The following is a 24343-nucleotide window of genomic DNA, read 5'->3' as shown; positions in this document are numbered from 1 at the left end:
GCTTACTCTAGGGGTGGGTCCTTCCTCCTGCACCTGGATCTCAGTCCGTGGTGTTATTGGTGTCATGAGGGAATAACCAAGACTTGAGGTCTGTGTCTTCACTCAACTTGCTCTCTCATGCCTTTTTCTGATGATCTAGTCCCAGTTTATTAAAAAACCTTTCCAGCTTTTGACTTTATGAGTTTTACAGACTCCATACTGCTGCTGCTTCATGTGCAGACCACAGTTCTTCTATCAGATCTTATCCCCTTCTCAGGTTTATTCTCATAAGAATTCTAGAAGCTTTTATAGTTCCACACCACACTTGGTAAGAAAAAATCCACAAAATTATCTGGAGACACCTGTTCAGCTGTGGACTCAAAACTCTTCACCTATGACAACCCTTCCTTTCCTCCCACTCCCTACCACCTCACCCTGTCCTCCTCCACATAACCAAGACTACATGACATTCCTCAGGTAGATGTGTATATGAGGTTAGAATTCCATAGACAAGGTCAAATAAGGAGAAGTCCTGCTAATATGTACCAAGCCTCAGATGGCTGTTTCATCATTAGTGGACTTCGAACTTAATAAGTAGAGCTTTCCCACAAGTTGTGTCTTTGCCCCTTTGTCTTACCCCACTTTAAATGCCTTATGTTAGACACTTGTAGTCTGAGATTCTCATAGCAGAGCAATAAGCAAGGAAAGGGATGTCCCTTCACAAACCTGGCATGGAGGTGATGGCGTTTGCAGCAAAGTGCTCTTCTGAAAAGTCTTAGGTACCTATCATGAGGTGACATGTAAAAATATCAGGTAGGTGAGGGGTCTCAGCATTGTTGAGGATGCCCTTGGATGTTACCTACACTATATCTGGGCATTAACTAAAATCCAAGCTGCTAGGTGCTCTTGTGAGGAAGTCTCTTGATCAAGCTATTTGAAGCAGGAAGACCCTCCCTGAACTTGGTTCACAGAACTGGAGGATATTTTTGGCATCCTGTTGGCAGAAACAGGAGAGAAAGAAATTGTGCTTATTTTCTGCCTGCCCTCATTCTCCCTGGCAAGTTCACCTAATCTGTTGCTATGGCTGGTGTTAAATCTAACTTCTTGTGGATTGCAACAAAGACAGAAACACCAGCAGTTCTCCAGGCATCTTCCAGGAGTGCAGCACTGCTTGACACAGATGAGAGTTAGAGGCTCATGGATGGACAACTACCCAATTCTCAGTCTTTCCATTATGGGACAGCCATTGATGAAATATCTGGCTATAGACTTTAAACTACTCTAACAAGTCCCATAAATAGATGACAGATAGATAGATAGATAGATAGATAGATAGATAGATAGATAGATAGATAGATAGATAGATGGCATATAGACATGCAGACTGGTTAATTGATTGATTATGTCAGTCATCTTCTTTTAGAAAATCCTTACTAATGCAGGCATTAGTGTGATTTGTGGGAGAGCTAGAGGGAAACAAAAAAATCTGAGGTCCATGTTCAGAAACATGAGGCTTAGGGGCTATGAGCTAAGGAGGTCTCTGCTTAGACTGAAGATGCAGGAAAAAAGTAGCATGAGAAAAAACCATGAATATGTGTGACTGTGGCCTGTAGAATACAGAAAATAAGATAATGTTATGCGAAGTAAAGGCACAAGACACCAAAGATCACAAACTCGGTGATTCTGTTTACTTGAACCATACATACTAGGCAAGACTGTAGACATAGAATTCAAACCTTATACAGAGTGAATTAGCATAAACTATGAATTGTGGAGAGATGATAAGTGAGGTCTTGGGCTGTTGGGAGGAAGATGGAAGTGACTCAGGATGAGAAGTGACCTTCAGACGTCTCTGTTCACACATCAAGACAGTTGATTGATTTCTCCATTCCATTCACAGGAGATGAACACACATTGGGGATTAGAGAACTGCAGTAGGAGGAAGGGTGTGAGCAGTGACCTTGGGCCTGGATTCCAGCTGCTCTCTCTGAGGCACAAAGATAAAGCTATTCTCAACAGATGAGATACTTGTTTGCCTCAGCCCAATTGGCGAGATAAGAAGCAGATCTGGTATGTTGGAGGTATTTTGGCAAAGCCACTCTCCTTGGGAGTGAGATCAATGTCCTTAGGAGACACAGGGCTGGACACAGAGAAGTTCTGGAGGATGGTAGTGAAGAAAAGGAACAATTCATTGCGGGCAATGCTTTCACCAAGACAAACACGCTTTCCTGTGGGCAGAGAAAGTGATCCATGTGAGTCCCTGGCCAATATACAACCTCTGAACTGCCCCATATATAATTCAATTGAGATAACTCTGACCATTGCAGTGAATAACAATAAGTTTGACTCTCAGCCTGTAGTTCATATGAGACTATTAAGAGATTCCCAGACATGAAAGAATTGGTGCATAGGCCAGTGAGATGTCTTAACATAGGCAGGAGCCTGCCACCGGTCCTGGGAACATGAGTTCAATCCCCTGGACACACATGCTGGAAGGAGAGAACAACTCTTCCAAAATGCCCTCCAATATAAACATACATACACCCTGTAGCACATGTGAATATGCATGCTATTATGTAAATAATGAATAAATCATAAAATGAAGGACAAATTTTTAGTGGAAGTCTTGTGGTCACTTTTGGTAGATTTGTAGCTTTTGTTAGATTACCAGATCTCTTTATTCCCATTAGAACATGTTGGAAGTGTGTGCACTCATTTATAACATAGGATCTTTGGCATCCCTAAATTCTTATATGAGAAGATTGATACCCAAATCATAGGGCTGTCCCAAGGGAAAAGGTAATGTTTTGAAAGAATCCTATATAAACTTGGCATGGAGGAGCATGCCTGTATTCCAAGCACTTGATAGACTTAGGCAGGATGATGATGGGTTCTGAATACCCTGGGCTACAGAGAGAGACCTCTGTGTCTCTCCTCCTTCATTGTTGTCTCTGTCTCTCATCCCCCTCTCTCTTACTCTCTGCCCCTTATTCTTCTATATCTTGAGATTAATGGACTTGAACAAGTAAGTTCAGAAACACAATATTTCAGAAAATAGAGAATGGGCACATGATGTACACTGGGTTCTCAGAGGAATGAGGGGCACTTGCTGATTTGTAACCTCAAGTATGGAGCACCATACAGCAGTAAAAGCCTGAAAGCCTGTGCCAGCCACCGCTGTATCTGTACCTCAGTGATTCTTTATCTGCAAGTGACTGCCTGGGCCCTCTAGGTGCAGGAGGGATTTCCCCACAATCTCCAGGCCTTCCAGGTTGTAGGAAAATTGTGCCTGTGTAGGAATATTTAGAAAAAGCACCCTATTCTTCTGGGCATCTCTTTTCCAGAGTTTGGGAATTTATGGAGTACTTCTCTGAGATGGTTCTCCTAGAACTAGTTCGGTGACCAATTTTCCCAGAACAATAACTTATCTCAGTCTTAACACAATGTCTCCTTCTCTGGATCTGGTGATTTGGGTATCTTTTATGGATCTCCATCCCCCTATCCCTCTCCCTCTCCCTCAATCTCTATCTCTATCTTTATCTCTGTCACTCGCTCCCTTTCTCCTTCCCTCCCTCTCTTCTTACCCTTGGCAGTCTACCTGAACCCCTGTCTGTACTTATCACCACATGTCCTTTGATCTGTTCTCTCTGTGTCTTTCTCAATTCCTTAGAGTTCTAACAACCCCTTCTCTAAGTACAGCTTGTCATATGTTCCTTCTCTGTTCTCTCTCATGTTCCTTTATTACTACTTGTGCCTTTCTCCAATTTTCTTTTCTTTCCTCCCCCAATCTGCCTTTTTCTGTCTAGTTCATTGTCTTTCTTCTGTCTCAACTTCACTCCCTGGTATTGGTTCTTACAAAATGTCTCCTCTTGTTGGAGCTGCCATGTCTCTCTGTGTGCCTGTCTTTTTTTGGGATATGTTTCAAACTTTTTATCTCTCTATTGTTCATTTCTCTGTGTCCTTTTTGTCCACAGGCCTGCCTCTCTAAATATGGAATTGTTATATGAACCATTCATTTTTTGTCTCACTGCTCTATATTTATCCAACTCAAAAGATGAAATATGAAAATGAGGCATTAAACCATACAGAGCCAGGAGCAGAGCTGAGCTCAGGGTGACTGAAGTCACTTACACTCAACACTACACAGTTCTTAACTGAGACATGGCTTAGCAAGAGAGTACTAGCCTAAAAGCCTTCAGTGAGGGATGAGGGCAGAAAGACTCACCAGGAATAAACCTTCTAGTATGTACCAGTGTGGGACTGGAGCTGTGGAATGTTTGCAAGAGTGCTTACTTAGCATCCACACAGCCCTGGGTTCCATCCCTAGCATGAGGGTTGTGGCAAAGGGAGAGATTGGTGACCAAAGGCTAAAGAATTGTTTCTAGAGCATCCATTTCTCCAAATAATAAGAAACCTGAGCACAAAGCTTCCATACTTATATCCTATAGAGTCCATTAAACTGACTGAGTTGAGCTGAAGGCGGCTTCTGTATATAACAAAATAACCAAATAAAACAACTGGACTACCCAGTAACTTGAGATAATATTCGTCCAATGAAGAACACATCTCAGGCACTCATAGCAGTTAACCAATCCCAGGCTGCCAACTTCTCCAGTATGGTCAAGTAACTCTGAAATGGAACGGGCACCAATCAAGCTGTCTGCACATCTCCCTCTTTTGTCTATAGACACTACCTGTCAATACTGACAGGTGCTGTTAAAGCTATTTTCCATCATGAATGGTTTCAAACATAGGCTTATGATTTTTCTCTTACAATTTGACAGACCAAAGAATATTAAGAGATAAGCATGTCAAGACATGTGACATCTCCCCATTGCTACTGTTCACAGAAAAAGCCAACGCCTACCCAGCTGTCATGACCCCATCTAGCTCATGGCAGTGTTCATAGATGATGTCAGTTGTTCTTGTTGCTTCTTTAGAAAATGAATATGCACTCTCTTCTAACTCACAGAGAACCAGGTGGTTTGTTTGACTACAGATCTTCAACTGCCCCTCTGTTCTCCCAGTCCTAGCTGAGAAACATTTAAAGGAATTCTCAACATCTTTAACCATTAGGGAAATACAAGTCAAAACTGCTTTGAGACTCCATCTTACCCATGTCAGAATGTCTAAGATGAATAACACAAGTTACAGGTCATTCTGGTGAGGATGTAGAGCAAGGGGAATAGTCCTATGTAATGACAATTTTTGAAATTTGCTTCCTTTGAAAAACACAGAAATTTTACAGAAATGTGTTTTTGTTTTTAACCCCAGGTGTGGGATACAGAGCTGTTTTAGCTTGTCCACAGGCACTGACTGTGGTTTTCTTGTGCTCCAGCAATGACATGATTTTTCCAGCTGTACATAGTTTCTGCACACGGGTGAAGTTTAGAATTCTGGGAACATTTCAGAGGTTATATAAATGGTAAATCTACTAAGAGGTGGGGTCAGTTAGTGTTTTGTGTGTGGTTTGATAGTGGGTTTTTGGTAGGTTTTGGTTGTTGGTTTTAGTTCATTAAGCACTCAGTTGTGAAACAGAAACAGTAACATGAAGAAATTACATATCCTGACAGAGTAAATCAAACTTGCCCCCAAGGACCTCAGTGCTCCAAAGCAGCAGAAAGTAGTCTAATGATAATATTGCTTTCTTTCCATCCTCTAACCTTATTCAGGGATCTGTTTTGCTTCCTATCTATCCTTTCTTTCCTCTTATCAATTGTTAGAGAATTAAAGGATAGAAAAGGGGTCGAGAAGGGTCAAAGAAAGAAGAACCCACAAAATAGCAAAGGACAACTACACTGCTCCATTGCTGGTGGGAGTACAAACTTGTATAGCCACTATGGAAATCATTGTATCAGTTCCTGGGAAAGTTGGGAATTTACTGCAAGATCCAGCTATGGCACTGTGATGGTATGTATATGGTTGACCCAGGGACTGGCACCTACTTGTTGAAGTAGGTGTGTCACTGTGAGGCATGGGCTTAAGACCCTTACCCTAGCTGTCTGGAAGTCAGTCTTCCACTAGCAGCCTTCAGATGAAGATGTAGAACTATCAGCTCTGCCTGTATCATGCCTGCCTAGAGTCTGCCCTGCTCCTGCCCTGATGTTAGTGAACTGACCCTCTGAACTTGTAAGCCATCCCCAATTAAATGTTGTCCTTTATAAGACTTGCCTTGGTCATGATGTCTCTTCACAACAATAAAGCTCCAACTAAGAGAATCACTCTTGGGCTTATACCCAAAGGATGGTTCATCCTACCACCAGGATCCTAGATCAACCATGCTCTTTGCTGCTCTATTCAAAATAACCGGAATTTGAAACAACATACATGTTCCTCAACAGAAGAACAGATAAAAAATATATGTGGTAACTTTATATTTTTTTTAGCTTTTAAAAAACAACATCATGAAATTTGCAGCAAATTAATGGAATTAGAAAATAATCATCCTGAGTGAGGTAATTGAAACACAGAAAGACAAATATAAAATGTACTCCCTGATATATAGATATTAGCCATTAAATAAATGATAATCAAGCTACAATTCATAAACTGAAAAAGGTTATGAATAGACAAGGTGACTTGGAGGAAGACATGACTCTTCCTTGGAGGGAACAATAGGATAGGTTACATGAGTGACCCAGGGGCAACAGAGAAGACAAGAATGAGAGAATCAAGTGGGGAGGAAAGAAGGGTTTGAAGGATAAAATGTGGGGAGAGACAGCTAGATAAGAGAGGAATTTGAGAGGTGTTAGAGAATCATAGTGCAATGGAAACTTCCTAAAAGATATGAAGATAGTCCTAATTAAGTCTCCAAATAAATCAGAAATATAGTCCCAAATAGCCAACTCTTGTCTCTTACTGAAGCTTTTAGGAACAGGACTGGGTTACGCCAACTGAGTTGTCAGCCAAAGTGACCTCAGTTGAAATCCCTAAACAATCCAGGTTGTTGACAGCACAATAAATAGATTGCTCTGTATTGACAACAGTAAGGCCACATTGATGAAGATAATACTCACACAATTCATCAAATATGGAGAGGTCACACTGGAGCCTACATAGAACCTTCAACCTCATGTTCTAGTGCCTTTGATACATAAGGTGCTCTGCAGGCTACTGAATGAGAAACGTATACAGTAACCCAGCCTTGATATCTTTGATGTACAGTGCTGTCCTGCCCACAAGATATTCTGGGGTGCAATGTTGGCACAAAACTTGTGGGAGTAGCCATCCAGTGTCTGGTTTGATAAAGAACTACTGACTAGATTGCCCAGAGACATAGGATAAAACCAAATGCTACTGGTACAAAAAATCATACTAAAATAAATCTTAAAGGAAATATGCTATGCTCATAGCTTATTGCCTTATTCAGCCATCATCGGGGAGACATCCTTCTTCAGCAGATAGGAGCAAATACAGAGACTCACACCCAGACATTGCTCACAGAGAGGACTTGGAACACACAATCTAAATAGGATGTATCCATCGAATCCCTCCCCGAAGCGTTCAGGGAACTCTGTGGAAGAGGAGGGTGAAGAGTATAATAGCCAGATGAGGTAAAGGTCACCAAGAGAACATGGCCTCTAAATCAACATGATCAAAGTTTTTATGAACTCACAGACTGAAAGAGCATGCACAGGGCCTGTCCTGGTCTATTCTAGGTTCTCTGTGTATTTATTGTAATTCCAGTTTAATATTTTTATGGGATTTATTATTGTGTGAATTACTGGGTCTCTGATTCTTGTGCCTTTCCTTGGGCTCTTTTGCTTCTGGTGGTTTTCCCTGTTCAACTTTGATGTAATAAGTTTTGTCTTGTAGTATTATATTTTATTTCATTTTGGCTTGTTCTTATCTCTTATAAGCCTGTTCTTTTCTAATGAGTGGGTTCAGTTGGGAGAGGAGGTAGGGATGAACTGGGAGGAGTAGAGGGAGGGAAATTGTTACTGGGATATATTGTGTGAGAGAGGAGTCTATTTGTAATAATAGGGGAGAAAGGAAGAAATAAACATAAGTCTAAATGACACAATTGATGATTTTGAGGCAACTAAAAAGAACTGATGTCTCATTTTGGTTATTATAGTTCCTAAAGCAAAGAAGCTGTCATCTGTTATTTTTAGGACTTTGCATAGAAACTACTGGTGGGCTTTAAACATGTCATGAGCTAGCAGACAATACTCTGTGCCCGCATCTCCTCTATCAATCTACTCATTATTTCAGAAACAGTGGTGGAATTCCTCCATTCCACTGAACTCATTTTGTTCTCTGTAAAGATTCTCTTTTGTCAGTCATTTAATCATGACTACATGATTAAATGTCGTTTAAAAGGGGAGCCAAATCCATCCTATGGAAAAAAGAGCATTTTCAGCAAATGGTGCTGGCTCGACTGGAGGTCAGCATGTAGAAGAATGCAGATCGATCCATTCTTATCACCCTGTACAAAGCTTAAGTCCAAGTGGATAAAGGACCTCCACATCAAACCAGACACACTCAAACTAATAGAAGAAAAACTAGGGAAGCATCTGGAACACATGGGCACTGGAAAAAATTTCCTGAACAAAACACCAATGGCTTATGCTCTAAGATCAAGAATTAACAAATGGGATCCCATAAAACTACAAAGCTTCTGTAAGGCAAAGGACACTGTTGGTAGAACAAAATGGCAACCCAGAGATTGGGAAAAGATATTTACCAATCCTACAACTGATAGAGGGCTTATATCCAAAATATACAAAGAACTCAAGAAGTTAGACCGCAGGGAGACAAATAACCCTATTAAAAAATGGGGTTCAGAGCTAAACAAAGAATTCACAGCTGAGGAATGCCGAATGGCTGAGAAACACCTAAAGAATTGTTCAACATCTTTAGTCATAAGGGAAATGCAACTCAAAACAACCCTGAGATTCCACCTCACACCAGTCAGAATGACTAAGATCAAAAGCTCTGGTGACAGCAGATGCTGGTGAGGATGTGGAGAAAGAGAAACAGTGTTCCATTGTTGGTGGGATTGCAGACTGGTACAACCATTCTTGAAATGAGTCTGGAGGTTCCTCAGAAAATTGGACATTAAACTACTTGAGGACCCAGCTATATGTCTCTTGGGCATATACCCAAAAGATGCCCCAACATATTACAAAGACACGTGCTCCACTATGTTCATAGTGATTATTTATGATAATCAGAAGCTGGGAAGAACCCAGATGCCCTTCAACAGAGGAATGGATACAGAAAATGTGGTACAACTACACAATGGAATACTATTCAGCTATCAAAAACAATGACTTTATGAAATTCATAGGCAATTGGATGGAACTGGAAAATATCATCCTGAGTGAGGTAAACCAAGCACAGAAAAACACACATGGTATGCACTTATTGATAAGTGGATATTAGCCCAAACACTAGAATTATCCTAAATGCCCAGAGCACATGAAACTCAAGAAGGATGACCAAAATGCAGATGTTTCAATCCATCTTTAAAAGGGAACAAGAATACACTTGGGAGGGGATAGGGAGGCAAAGCTTAGAACAGAGACAGAAGGAACACACATTCAGAGCCTGCCCCACATGTGGCCCATACATATACAGCCACCAAACTAGATAAGATGGATGAAGCAAAGAAGTGCAGGCTGGCAGGAACCGGATGTAGATCTCTCCTGAGAGACACAGCCAGAATATGGCAAATGCATAGGCGAATGCCAGCTGCAAACCACGGAACTGATAACTGGACCCCCGTTGAAGGATTCAGAGAAAGGACTGAAAGAGCTTGAAGGGGCTTGAGACCCCATATGAACAACAATGCCAACCAACCAGAGCTTCCAGGGACTAAGCCACTACCCAAACACTATACATGGACCGACCCTGGGCTCCAACTACATAGGTAGCCATGAATAGCTTAATAAGGGCACAAGTGGAAGGGGAAGCCCTTGGTCATGCCAAGACTGAACCCCCAGTGAATGGGATTGTTGAGGGGAGGGCGGTAATGTGGGGAGGATGGGGAGGGGAACATTCATATAGAAGGGGAGGGGAAAGAGTTAAGGGGATGTTGGCCTGGAAACTGGAAAAGGGAATAACAATTGAAATGTAAATAAGAAATAGCCAATTTAATAAAGATGGAGAAAAAATTGTGGAAAAAAAAGGGTGTCCACTAATTATAAATAAAAACTAAGAAACTGAACTTGCTCAAGTTCAGAGACTTTCAAATACTTCCCCCAAAGTCCTCCTGACCAGGATGCTCCCTCAATTCAAGAATACCCACATAGGACTGATGCCAGCCTGAATGGGACCAGTCAGGCAAGGAAATGGGGATAGACCCAGTAAGGACGGAACTTACTGTTGTTTGTGTCTCAGAGGGTGGGACTGCCCTCTGGTGTCTGGAAAGGAATCACAGGTCTGTCTCACCTGTGGAGAAGGGCAGAAAAGCTTCATTCTTCTTCAGTGCCCCATTGGCATCCAGGAAGTGCTCAGGATTGAAGGTGTCCGGGTGTTCAAAGTACTGTGGATCATGGAGTGCTGAACTCAGGATGGGGTACACCTCAATGTTCTAGGAGAAGTTATGAGATATAAAGAGGTTAACATACCCTGACTGTTACATGCAAAACAGTCAGTCCTTATGAAACATGGAATGCTGGGAAACCACAGGCAGTTTGAGGTTGGTGATTAGGAAAATGGAGGACACTCAAGGAGCAGCAATGAGGAATCACAGCTGGACTCACCTTGGGGAGCAGGTACCCTCGGAACAATGTGTCTTTGGTGACTCTGTGTGGCAGACCAATCGGGACAAGATCTGAAAATCTCTGAATCTCATGGATGACTGCATCAGTGTATGGCATTTTGATGCGGTCATCAAGGGTTGGGACCCGGTGTGAGCCAATCACCTGATCAATCTCCTTTTGGACTTTCTCTGCACAGAAATGGGAGACAATACATAGTTCTTATTTCTCAAATATGATGCACAGTGATGTTGTTTTCTGGGATCCAATAACCCAGGAACAGTTCAGAGCTGTTCTGCTAAGAAAGATAAGGTGCCCTCTTGGGTGCATACACCTGTGCTTCTCTCAAGAACCTGTCTCTCTAGCCATGTGTAGAGCATGTTAGAGTCTCTTCTCAAAAAGCTCTAACTTTGCTTGTAAAAGAGAGAAAAGGAAAATCTCAAGTAAAGGGACATTTCAACTGTCAATCAAAAGTTAGGGCTTGGGGGAAGGTTGGCAAGAATGTAATGAATGTTATCAATTGTATTTCTGCATGTACACATCTTAACACACACACACACACACACACACCTCACCTCTTTGTATGGAATTTATGTATAAAATCTAGGGGCTGGATAGATGGTTCAACAATTAAGGGCAATTACTGTTCCCTCAGAGAACCTAGATTCAATTCCCATCACCTACATGCAGCTCACATTGTAACTCCTAGTCCAGGGAGTCCAACACCTTCACCCAGACATACACAGGAAAATACCAATGCATATTAAATTAAAATAGAATTTTAAGTCTGGGCTAAGAATCTGGAGCTATGTCCTTGGATGATCTGTGGCAGCCATGCTCACAATAAGTTTAAATTGTTTTAAAATTTTTATGTGAAAGAAATGGATGAGTCCATTAATAAAAGGAAAGATTGATAAGTGATGAAATGAACAAACTAAAAACTGTATGTATGTCTTCCACATGCCACCCATTATTTTAATCAATTTAAAAATGTATACATGGAAAAGGGATAAATAAATGGGTGGGGAAATGAGGATAATGGGTAAACAGATGAAGAAATGGATGGATAGAAAGAAGAATGAATGGATAGAAGTATGAAAGTAAGGCAGAAGGACAGAAAGAAGGAAGGAAAGGAGGAATAAAAGGACAGATGGATTGATGGATGTATCAAACTCTAAGTCATCATAGAAAACAGGTTATCCAATTATTATATTCATACACTACCTTGGTTTACAAGTAGAGCAAAACCTTCAGAGTTTCAGATGGAAGTGGTCCATGTCTCACTCGTACACAACAAACTCATGCAGCCAAGACGGGGTGGAAGAGCCCCCATCAGTCTACCCATGGCTTACCTGCAACATGGGGGTACTTGAGCATGAGCAGGAAACCATAGCGAAGTGTGGTGCTGCTGGTCTCAGTGCCAGCAAAGAAGAGAGAGAGCACAGACATCATGAGGTTCTGGTGATGGAATTCTGTGTGGTGGTTTAATTTCTCCTGGTCCCAAATGGGAGAGAGAAGGATTAGTCAGGGGTGATGGCACCTTTGCAATGAGATGCATATGTGAAGGCCACATATCTCTGGGCATGGCCTTCTGTTTGTGAGTCTTATACTAAATTGATCCCTGAACATTGCTAGGCCACAGACGATGTCCTTTGGTTTCTTCTGACTTTTATCTCTATACATTGCTCTTCGGTGGCTAATCATGTTTTATCTCCTAGGATCCTTCCTCTATGGTCTTTCTGCTGTTTACACCATCCTTGTGTTTCATCCCTACCTACATCCCTTCTCTCTTTCCTTATGTCATTTTCTTCCCACTTTCTCTTTTATTCCAGATGTTCTGCATCTCCTTCACTCTATTTCTACCTCTCTCACTATTGTCCATCCCACTACCCTCTTTTCCTCTGACACCATCTCTGTCCTTCACTCTCACCCACCCCCTCTCTCATTCATGCAGGACTAACCTTCTCCATTCTGAGAAGGTAGGTATCTATGAAGTCTCGTGGAGTGCTGGGGTCTAATGTGACCCTGTGCTTCTCCACATAATGGCCAATGAAGTTGAGGATTTCCTCTATGTTTTTGGAGATGTGTCTGTGGGTTCCAGGAAAGTACTTCAGGAAGCCAGGGAAAAGCTCAAACACCTGTAAGAAAGAAGGGTCCAGGATGTCACCTATAGCTATCAGGTCCCAAGAAGTGACCAGATCATTATCTTAGTCACTGTTCTAATGCTATGGGAGACACTACAAACAAGGCAACTCTTACAAAAGAGAGCATTTACATGGGGGGGGTGGTTTCTACTGTTTCAAAGTGCCAGTTCAGTATTGTATCATCAGGACAAGCACACAGCAGGCAGGTAGGCATGGTGCTGAAATATAATATCATAATACACGGGAAGGAAGAACAACATTGACCAATGTGCTTTACATGAGCTTCTGAAATCTCAAAGCACACCCATAGCAACACACTTACTTCAACAGGGACACAAATCATAATCCTTTCTCATAGCTCTTCAACTGTGGCCCAAGTGTGTAAATACACAAATCTATGGAGGCCAATCTCATTAAAACTACCACATGCTCCTAGCTGAAGTGTTCTCACAGGCCCAAGAATGGCAAATATGGTGCCAAGAGGTTATACCTTTGACCCTTTCTACTTACTTAACCATTAGATAATATTCCTAAAGCCAGTCCCCAAGTTCCATCACTGACTCATTGCTGAGACTAAACACCATGATCCAACAATCAGAATTCATTATTTGGTTAATGTGTCCAACCAGTATTCACCAACACATCCTGAAATAGACTCTTCCTTTTCCTCTTAAAATCCCCACTCCTGAACAAACACCTCTTCATTCTGCTTCCTCCTCTTTCTCCTTCATCATCATCATCATCATCATCATCATCATCATCATCATCATCATCATCATCATCATCATCATCATCATTCTCTTCCTCTTATTGCTGCTGCTACTGCTGCTGGTATCTGACTTTAGTACCTCCCCACTTGCCTGATTAACTCTTCTTTGTCCCAAGAGTTTGTTTGCTGTCTCTGACCTCTAGTGACTCCAAGGAGACCACTCACCCTTACATCAGTGTCCATGACAAGGATCATTACTGGGGTGGATAAACAGGACCCAACTTCAGGTTGGAAGTTTTCCATTTGCTTTTGATGGCTGTTCAGCCAAATTCAAGTGTTTGTACATCCCTAACTATCCAGAAAGCAAAGTTGCCAGATTTTTCCTTGTACACAGGAATCCTTGTTTTGGTGATATAGTTTAGGTGATAACCCCTCTGTCACAGATGCCTCTTTATCAGCCATTTGAAGCCCAGGGGATATCCTGGCTCTGGATGTTGGCTTGTCAGCCATCAATAGTTATGGGATTCACTCCCTCCATTGAGAATAAAAACTCCAACACAACCCAACAACATTACTGATTCTCTTACCACTCACAAATAGCCACCCTTATACCTCCTAGACACCACTACCACTACCACTACCACCACCACCACCACCACCACCTCCACCACCTCCACCACCACCACCACCACCACCACCACAACAACAACAACAACAACAACAACAACAAACAACAGACTAACCTCCTTCTTATGAAACTGGCCTGCATCCCTCCTTTACTTCCTGCTTGCTTCAGTATATAGATGATCTTCCCCTTTGCAATACTTCCATCTCTGGTAGCCATTTTAACTCTACCCAACAACTCAACTTCCTTAGATCCAAAGATTACCTGCTCTTGCCTTCCAAACCTCAACTCTCCTCTTTCCAAGTCACTTATCTCAGATTCTCTCTCACACCAATTCATAAACACCTCACTATAAACAACCTTTTCCTAACTCAGCTCTTTAGCAGCAAAATTCCCCTTGCAATCTATTCCCCCACCCTCTAATTTAAGGTTACAAACTTTTCCACCAAGGGACTCACTTCCACTGTCTCAGATTTTATTCCTCCAAACTTCTCTTATAAAAACTCATTACTTGTATTTCTTACTTGTGAAGACAATAATTGTGCTGACATGGCAGGCTGCCAAACTGATCTTTTATCACTTATGAATCATCCTACCCTCCAGGCTACCTTATTACATAACTCACATGTCAACATCTTTAATCCTCCTTCAATACAAGACATTATTTGCTATTAATATTTCACTTTAATACTAAATCATAATTCTATCTTCTCTCCAACCCCTCTTAATCTCACCTCAACTAATACGACATTGTGGTACAAAACTGAACCAAAACCTACAATGTAGTCAGAGAAGTAACTCCACCTCCACTGTCTAATGCCCTGCCTTCCCCACTCACCAAGTAACATAGGTATGAAATTGTGGCAGTCTAAGAAATTGCTTTAAGGTTTGTAAATACAAGTTGTAAAGATCCAAAGATCTGGAAGCTTAAATAAACTATAAAAGTCTGTAAGTGCAAGTAATAAGAAAAAAATTTAAGGTATGAGTATATAAGAGCTTAAATAAGTGGCGAGGGTTTGAGAAAACAATTTATGGGCCTGAGAACATAACTTAAGTTAGACATAATTGTGCTACAGATATTTTTCTTCGCCTATGCTATTGTTTAGGTCCCCAAGCTTTTACTATGATTCAAAGATATGAATCTGTTGCACTTTCTACAATATAGATTTCAGACCAGATTACCAACAATGGTAATACTAACATATTTAAAACTTTTATCTCCTTAACGAACCTTAAAAGTTATTATAAACTTCAGAAAATCTATTTAAACAGGCCTCTCACAGGTTAAAGTTACTTGGATAAGTACTCCTGCAAACAAAAGCCTAGGTTTCCCCACCTATCTATTTCAATTACTCTTTCCTTGGGACTCCTCTTCCACACCTGTCAGGACCTTACCACTAAACGTTTCAAATAAACATCCAAGATTTTTAAAAAAGTTTTCCCTAAATTTCTTAACTCCTTAACTGTATCTCTGTCCCTATTGTATCCCAACACATTTCAAATCAACTAAAGACTGCTCTGGCAACTTGACAGTCCCAGATATTTCATCAGAATCTATACCCTGATCCTGTCTCAGAGACTGCATTTGCTTAGCAACACGTGGTTAATCAGATCCTGGACAACAAATAATAAACAGCCTTTTCTCGACCTTAACCAACATCTCACCTTCTTTGTTTCCAAAACGATAATGCTGCAATGTCAGCAGGAAGCACCCTGAGAAAATTATACCCATGTACCCAACAACCTGTGATCCAATGATAAAACAATGAGGTCAGAATAAAAGGTTCTGTCAAGCCAGAACATGCCAAACATGGCAACCAGTTCTGCCTTTGACACTTCTCTCCATGCTAAATTTTTTATTATGTTTCTAAAGATAGTCTCCATGCTCATTCCCCTTATTTGGCTACTGACTCATTCCTGAGACTAAACATTATAATACACCAATCAAAATTCATTATTTGGCTATTTCTCATCAGGATTTATCAATTCACTATAGGACAGACTCCACTTTTCCTCATCAAACTCCACTCCTACAGAAACACCTCTTCAGTGCTTCTGTCTGTTTTAGTGGCCTCCTTTCTGCTTGCCTCCAGGGAATAAATCTCCTCTGTGCCAAGAACTTGGTATCTGAATGTGTCCTGTGCTGACTCCAAGGCCACTCAACTTTAGACTACGCCCATATACTTCATGAAGAAACACACAAAACAAATATACAGACAGGGACACACACACACACACACACACACACACACACACACACACATATATATATATATATATAGGCACACAAAAATATAGACAGTTCTCATACATGTACACTATTAATATGTATGCTTTTGAACTGTCTCTAAATCTGCCTCTAACCTTTGTCTTGCATTCTATGTATCTCCTTTTTCCTTTCCTCTGCTCTCTCTCTCCCTCCCAATCTCCTTTGATGAATTGTCTTTGTTTTAATTTGTGGGGGGGGGTTAGATTTGTAGAGACTGGGTCTCATGTGTGCTAGACTGGCCTCAAACTCAATATGTAGCCAAGGATCACACTAAATTTCTATTCTCCCTGCTTCCATGTGCTGGAATTGCATGTATTCTGTACCACCTCAACCAGGATAACGAGTGCTGGGCCTCGTGCATAGAAACCAAGTCCTATAACCTCTGAGTTTTGGCTGCATCACCCACAACATCATTTTATATGCATGTGTATGGCTCTGTATTTCCACATTCAGGTCTCTCCTCTCTGTTCACCATCTCTCTCCCTGCTTCATCTCAGCCTCCTTGTCTCTCCATGTTGTCTCTGCCTTTCTGTCAGCCCTAAGGTACTACCTCTTTCACCCACAAAGCAGCCTCTTGATTCCTCTACCCTAGACACTCCTCTTTCCCCAATGCACTGACCTGGCTGGAGAATGAGCTAACAAGTGACAAGATCTCATAGAACAGGTCAAGCAGGTGCAGAAACTGGTGGTCTGTGTAGTCAAAACGTTCTCCAAAGACAATGGAGCAGATGATGTTGGCTGTAATGCACTGTAAGTAGAAGGTGGGGTCCAGTGGGGCTCCTGGATGATAAGGAGGCAAGCCATGAGTCATGGGGCCAAGGACCTGAGGAACATTTTGCTTCAACTCCATCTCTGTGAGGCTGCCCCTTTTACTAGTCAAAGAATAGAAACACCTGCTCACCCATTGACACATATGATGCACTCAGTGATGCATGTACCATTTTATTTAACTTCCCTCAATGCTTTACAGAAGATGTGATGCTATTCTTATGGAGGCTAACTTCACTAAGGAACTAAACTAATCATGACTGGGACGAGGATTCTGGGACTCAGAGATAGAGTGTGTGTAGTTGGTCTCCACCCTGCATCTCCTGATCACCATTCTGATTCTGAGCTGATAGTTAACTCCCAGTGACAAGAAAGGGCAGGGAACATTTCAGGGATTGCTTGTATGGGTACACTCTACTCCCATCTGCCAGTCTTCCTCCTTCTCTTTTCAGACTTCTAGACTCTGTGGTGTTTAAGAATCTATCAGAACTTGCTGCCTGTTGTCTTTGTATGCCAGTTTTTGTCATGGACCCTGGTGGTTGGAAGTCTGTTGTCTGTCCAACAGTATTGAGCCCTTGTTGCCCTCTCCCTGGAGCTCCATATCACACCCTCCCTATCCACCATGTGTGTGTTCGTGTGATTGTGTGTGTGAGTACATGTGTGTATGTGTGTTTCTGCCTTTGTATGTGTGGTGTCTCTCTTAGTCTTTGGTTGTGCATTTCTGTCTTCTTTATGTCCTTTCTCCAAGACTCACCCTTGTATTTCTTCAGTTCCTCCACCAAACATTGGGCCTCCTCTTTTATCCTCTCCTCCACACTTCGCTTTCCCATCCCAAAGTCTCTCATGGTGGCTAGAGAGAATCGCCGAAGGATCTTCCAACGTTCCCCATTGGCAAAGATCACACCTAAGGAAGTAGGGGAAGCATGGGTCGGTGGGTAACACTGGAAGTTCAGAGAATCCCAAGTCCTTCTATACAGCTTGAGTCCCAACTTTCAGATTCACCTTCCTGGGCCACATCCTCCTCTCCACATTGTCCCATATCTCACCATAGTCCTGTATAATTGGCTGAACCACAGCAACTGTTCCCCGGCCAGAGAAAGCCTCAGCATGGTCCACCAGAGCTTCCCTTATGGTCTCGGTTCCATACAGCATGACTATGGGCCTTGGTCCCAAGTGCACTGTGACCACATCTCCATATTTGTCACGAAGCTGCCAAGTGTAAGGGTACCAAAATTGTGGCTACTCAGAACAGATATTGTTGAATTTTTAAAACACTTAGATACAGATTGGTAAATAGCTTCTCCTGGCAACCCTTCCTCTTCTAAGGACCTAAGAGTTAAGGGTTATTTCACCACTGGGTCTGTGTTGATTAATAGGATGCCCTAGTCAGATCACTGCCACACCAGTACTACTGTTGAGTAGGGGAGTAAAGGCAACACATGCATGAAATCCAACCACATGGAAGATAGAGGCCAGAGAATCAGTAAAATCATCCTTTGCTACACATCTAGTTGGAGGCCAGCCTGGGCCACCGGTGACCCTATCATATTCACACACACACACACACACACACACACACACACACACACACAAATGTGTGAAGATGGAGATGGAGACAGAGATAGACATAGATAGATTAGATAGATAGATGATAGATATTAACAGATGGATGGATGAATAAATACATAGATGATGGATAAACAAATACAGACAGATAATTGATAGAGAAAGGTTGTTGCTAGATAGATGATAGTTACATGACTATCACATAAATGATAGATGATAGATGATAGATAATAGATATATTAATAGATAGGTACCATTTTTAAATATAATAATGGGGGCTCTTCAATTAAGAGCACTTTCTGCACAGTCATGATGACCAGAGGTTGGATCCGAGCATCAATCTAACAAACCAGGGTCTTCATATGTGCCTATGACCTGCGATTAAGGTATTGGTGGATGGATGTAGAAGATTGCTGGGACTTGCCAAGGGACCCTGCTTCAAAGGACTAGGCAGAGTGATAGAAGAGGACACATGGCTCCATCCTATGCCCTCTGCCTCATGAGTAGGTGTGTGCACACAATTAAAAATATATTCACACATATATGCATACATACATACATACTTAGTTACAATTATGGTTATTTTAAAATGGTAGGCACCTTCCTCGGCAAACTCCTTGCTGCTTTCCCTGCTTCTGTTCTAACATCTGTAAGAAAAGTTTGACCATAACCCATGCCAGAGCATTCACTAAAGGCACATGGTATTTAATATCCTTAATCTTCCTCAAGCCCTGAATAGTATCACTGCCTCTAAAAATAAGATCAAAGTCTACCATGTTTCACCAAGCCCCCATCTGTCCTCCTACTGCTCCATTCCCAGAGTGTTCCTCACTGACACAAGGCCCATGTTGCTCCCTGACCCTGATCCTCTTCAGGTTCTTTCAGCAATACTGTCTCTCTCTGATAACACCACCTGTATCTCTCAGAGTGTCTGTTCACAGACATGGGAAGATGCCCTGCCCTCAACTCCCTTCACTTTCTAAAGTAGCACATTGCTTATTTTATTCACTATTCCTTTCTGTCTGCTTGCAGCTGTTTATCACGACCAGGTTAATGTCCCACTGACATTGTGAACTTTTATGCCTCTGAGGTGCCACAGTTTGAATGTTCTCCAGGACATGGGAAACAAATAACTTATCAGTGAGTTGTAAAATGAGTGAATGTATGGATTAAGGCAGGTATCATTTGATAAAAACTGATCATCATGCATCCTAGTTGTCACCAGAAGAGGAAAGACTTGAAACTCAAGAACAATCCCACAGTTCTCTGACTTTGACAGGACAGAGAACTATTGGCATCACCCCTCCTCCTCACTGTCAGGACATGCACATATGTTCTATTTATGTTCTCAAAATATATGTGGTATCCTGTGTAACTATATGATCATGAAAGGCCTGGAAGATGTCTATAAATTCTCAGAATAATTTTGCAAGTTGTTTTTTTGACAGGATCTCTTGTACCCTTGGGTGAGCTCGAGTTCTGTAGACCTTGAACTCTTTGTCCTTCTGCTTCCACTTCCCAAGTTCTGGGATTACGTGTGTGCACCATTAGACCCAGCAACTACTCAAAAGTTTATATAAATTTCTATGTGCATATTTAAAAACAAAGTTGCCTGCACTTTCAACCAGATTCTGAAAAGATTTAGTGACATCTCCGTCATTAAGTAGGCTTATGCCAGGAGTGTTTCAGAGACTTGGACCTTCAGACCTCTACCTACTAGATTTCAGCCTCTCCTCTCACCATCTGTGTACCTGTACAGATGAACCCTCCCTGAGTAAAACCTCATTCTTTATCTCTATTTACTTTCCAAATGCTTGACACTGGAAAAAATTTAAAGAACAAAGATTTCTTCCTTATGGTTCTTGAGACTGGAGATTTCCAGGTCATTATTGATGCATTTGCAAGGTCTTTTTTCCCATGCCATTCATGTTAAAAAAAAGATGAAGAAATGAAGCTGAGAAGGAGGGAGCTGAACTCACTTTGATAGCAAACCCACTTTTGTGACAGATACATTAATGCATTTGTGAGGCAGATCTCAGAAGAAGATAAAAGGAAACAAGAGTGATTGTTGGGAAAATGTTTCTTACGTTGTGTAAAGGTGTGACTCTGTATTTTCGATTGTTAATTATGTACCAGCAGAGAGCTAAATATTGGCAGGATTCTGGTTCTGTCATTTCTATGGTCTACCACTGGGTTTTCTATTTTATAAAAAGTCATCCTTCCTCACCTGCCTAAAGGCAATCTAGAATGGGATCAGAGGTTGTCTTGCTGCCAATCAGTTGTAATAAAGAAATTACAGGTTGTTATTTTTGGTAGGGCAGGAAGTATTGGGGACAATTTTCAGTTGGGAAGGATGAGACAGCAGAGGAAAGCAGAACAGGAGATTCAGCGGGTAGACATATAAAGCAACAGACAAGGGGTGTAGTGGTGAGTAAGATATAGCGCTCACCAGTGGCAGGCCATGGACAAGATACTATAGTTAAGTTAGTGGAGATAGCTAAGAGACAGCCCTAACTAAAGGCCCAAGCTTTAAACTACATTAGAAGCCTCTGTGTCCTTACTTATACAGAACATGGATCCTACAAAATGATGCCAAGATGATGATGGTAAGACAAAGAACAGACCAGAACAAAAGGGGGTGGGGAAGAATGTTTTGAAGGTACCTCCTCTAGGGATTGAGGATATGTTCAGTTGGCATATTGCTTGTCTGGCATGACTGAAACCCCAAGTTTCCTCCCTTGTACCCTATAATAGGATATGATGCATGAGTATAAATAGCTTTAAAAATGTCTTTTAAAAACACTACTGAAATAATCCCCCCATGCATAATAGAATTTATTTATTAAAAAATTAAAGTGTTAATCTGAAACTATAGAAACTTCATGGTTTTAGTTCTAACATTGACAGTTGAGGCTACAGCTTGTCTTTGCTTCTCTACTACTAGCCAAAATAATGTCATCATTAAGACCTCAATCTTTATAACAGACACGTCATGATTAAAACCCACACAACCATCTTAGATCAACACAGCTGCCTAATGGAATGGATCCAGCTTCTTAAGCCACCATGGAAGCCTCCAGAAAACATTCCAGAGGGCTCATCAGCATGTGGGTATGAAATCAAGCCAAACATCATGGAGCTGACATAGCCTTTAGCAGCTGTGTTTGAGTCAGGCTGCAGGTTTGTGCAGACTATGCTTGAGACAACCAAGCTGGCTTCTTTGGGGCTTTACCATTGGATATGACCACCAGTTGGTATCCAGAGTCACCTGTTTTGAGCAGCTAACCTTTTCTTCTTGCCTTTTCTGTGTGTTATGATGTTAAAATAGTTTAACTATCCTCCATGGGTTCATATGCTGGAGGCTCAGTTCCCAGAGTAGTTGTGTAGAGAGGTGGTTGAGCCTTCAAGTGCTGGAGCCTAGTGAGAGGCATTGGGTCTTCGGGGTAGATCCACAAAATACCTTAATACTGAACAAGCAAAGAGGACTGGATCCTTGGAGAATTGATTGTTATAAAACAAGACCATTCCACATGATTAGCCTCTTCTGCATGTGACTCACTTTAGAGGACTCCTCACCAGAGTCTGGAAAAATAAACTGCTTGATCTCAGACTGCCAAACTGCACAATTAGGAGCTGGATGAACTTTTAATTTAAAAAGACTTTTATGATAGCAACAGAAAACAGTTAAAGACACCAGGAGACTTGATCTTGCCTGTTTAGTTGAGTCACTCCAGTTCTTACCATTTTTGGCTTCAGTCAAGCGGGCTCATCCCCATCACCTGAAAATTCAACACCTGCCTCATTCCTATTACATCAAAACATCATACACCTGGCTTCACCTTTAGTACCAACTGATGCTCAGGAATGGCTTCTTTTTAATACTCACCTTCATTTAAGGAAGTCTTTGTGGTTCTGGCAAGTCCTGCTGGTTATGTAAGTCTGTATCAATTTTCAAGTGACCTTAAAATTCCTAATGCTTTGCTTTTATCCAATATCACCAGGTTAACAAGTAACTTGACTAATTAATTTTTATAATTTTGTTCTATATTTGCAACCAGACTCTCAGCTCCTGTGGGCCAAGGAATGCAGCTTAGTTCTCTGACACTGCTACATACTTACAACATGGATTTGAACAATTGTTTAAAGCTTCCTGTAGAAAGTAGCAGTTTCCTTTTCACTACACATTGCCTAACTTCTGGGTACCTTGTTTGCTTATGACATTCTGAATGTCTCTACAAGGAAAAGATGCAATACATCATGCTATCATGACAAGATATCCCCAGTGCTCATCCTAAGTCTATGGGAAGTTAGAGTGCTTGGGGAGGGTTCTACTTTCTTCAATGGTACAGCTGCTCGTAAGTCACTCATATTCTAATAAATAGTCCCCTCATGCATACTCATTCAAGTAACCATAATTGCTTCCCAGAAGGAAGGAACTTCAGAAGAACAGGTAGACATGAGAATGAGAAAGGAAGGAATTAGATTTTCAGAGAACATTTTTAAAAATAAATTAAATAGAATGTTAGCTTGACATTTCCAACATGTAGGAAGCACATTTTTAAAACAGTTGTGGCCAGAAGTTCCCCACCTCAGTCATTCCAGCACATGAGATGTTAGGTCAAGTGGATCATTAGCCTCTAAATAGTGGGATGACCTTATCTCAAAAACTAATTTTAGAAATGAATACACCATTGATCCAGGAGGGTGATTTATTAAAAACCAAGGGGTAGAAGGACATTGGGACTGTTGCCACTGTATCAGCTCTTCAATGGAAAGTGGGGGCATGGATGTTTATTGATTATTAGTGAGTAAGTGCTAATCAAACATGAAATCCCACTTATGAATGCTAGTAAAGATGCCAGGACCAGCGGCTTGGATGGAGCATGTTACTTATAACCGATTAGCCCTACCCACCCACCTACCTAACCACCTAACCTCCAGCCTTGCCTCTCTTTGTCCTGGAACACCTCAGGTTAATCTCTTTTGTTGGCAGAGCAAACCTTGTTTGTTGATGCCTCTGATATTTTTTTTTCTCTTCTGGAACAGATAAGCCCCACAAAGTGAGATTCTGCATGCTTACACATCAAACCTCAATAACTCTATACCTCTCACATTCCAAGCACAGTTCCCCCCTCACAATTCCAACACAGGAAAACTCAATTGTCAGTCTGAGCATGAGTCAGCATCCATCACCATTCTGCATCTCACCCTCCCCTCCGCAACATTCCCTTCTGAACCTATACCCTAGAAGTAGTCCCTTGCTCTCCTGCTAAGTGACCTCCAAAGGCAAAAGCAGGGAGAAGCCCACATTAAGGCCTCATATAGTTCTCACCTGAATAAAAGACTTGAGGAGACCTCTTCTGTCCATTTGCAAAAGGTTCCCCAAGAGGGGCAGGGGACAGGGTCCTGGTGGAAGATGGCCATATCGGTTTCCCTGGCCCCTGATCAAGAGTAGCAAGAAGCCTGCAAGAAGAGCAAAAAGGAGCAGGACACTGGGATCCATGGTCCTGGACTAAACACTGTCCACCTCACTGCACACTCCAGCAGAATCTTTTATGCTGAACCAGCCTGACCATT

General features: G+C 41.6%; 2 protein-coding genes across 4 annotated transcripts in view; one reads left to right on the top strand and one right to left on the bottom strand.

Moving 5' to 3' along the window:
- The window catches only part of Hpse2 (heparanase 2 (inactive)), a 1004606-nt gene that overhangs the window by 129423 nt on the left and 850840 nt on the right, over positions 1-24343 (top strand). The gene's annotated exons all lie outside the window — the stretch shown is intronic.
- LOC116891186 (cytochrome P450 2B1-like) lies at positions 1646-24271 on the bottom strand. The gene is made up of 9 exons (XM_032892004.1): positions 24099-24271; positions 18247-18409; positions 17955-18104; positions 17052-17212; positions 12647-12823; positions 12038-12179; positions 10689-10876; positions 10375-10516; positions 1646-2207 (listed from the first exon to the last, which is right to left on the bottom strand). Exons 1-9 carry the CDS (start codon positions 24267-24269, stop codon positions 2017-2019), a joined length of 1485 nt encoding a protein of 494 aa, XP_032747895.1. The 5' UTR covers positions 24270-24271; the 3' UTR covers positions 1646-2016.

This window comes from Rattus rattus, chromosome 2 (assembly GCF_011064425.1).
Source record: "Rattus rattus isolate New Zealand chromosome 2, Rrattus_CSIRO_v1, whole genome shotgun sequence".
NCBI classification, from domain to species: Eukaryota; Metazoa; Chordata; class Mammalia; order Rodentia; family Muridae; genus Rattus; species Rattus rattus.
This window is presented reverse-complemented; position numbering and strand designations above follow the sequence as displayed.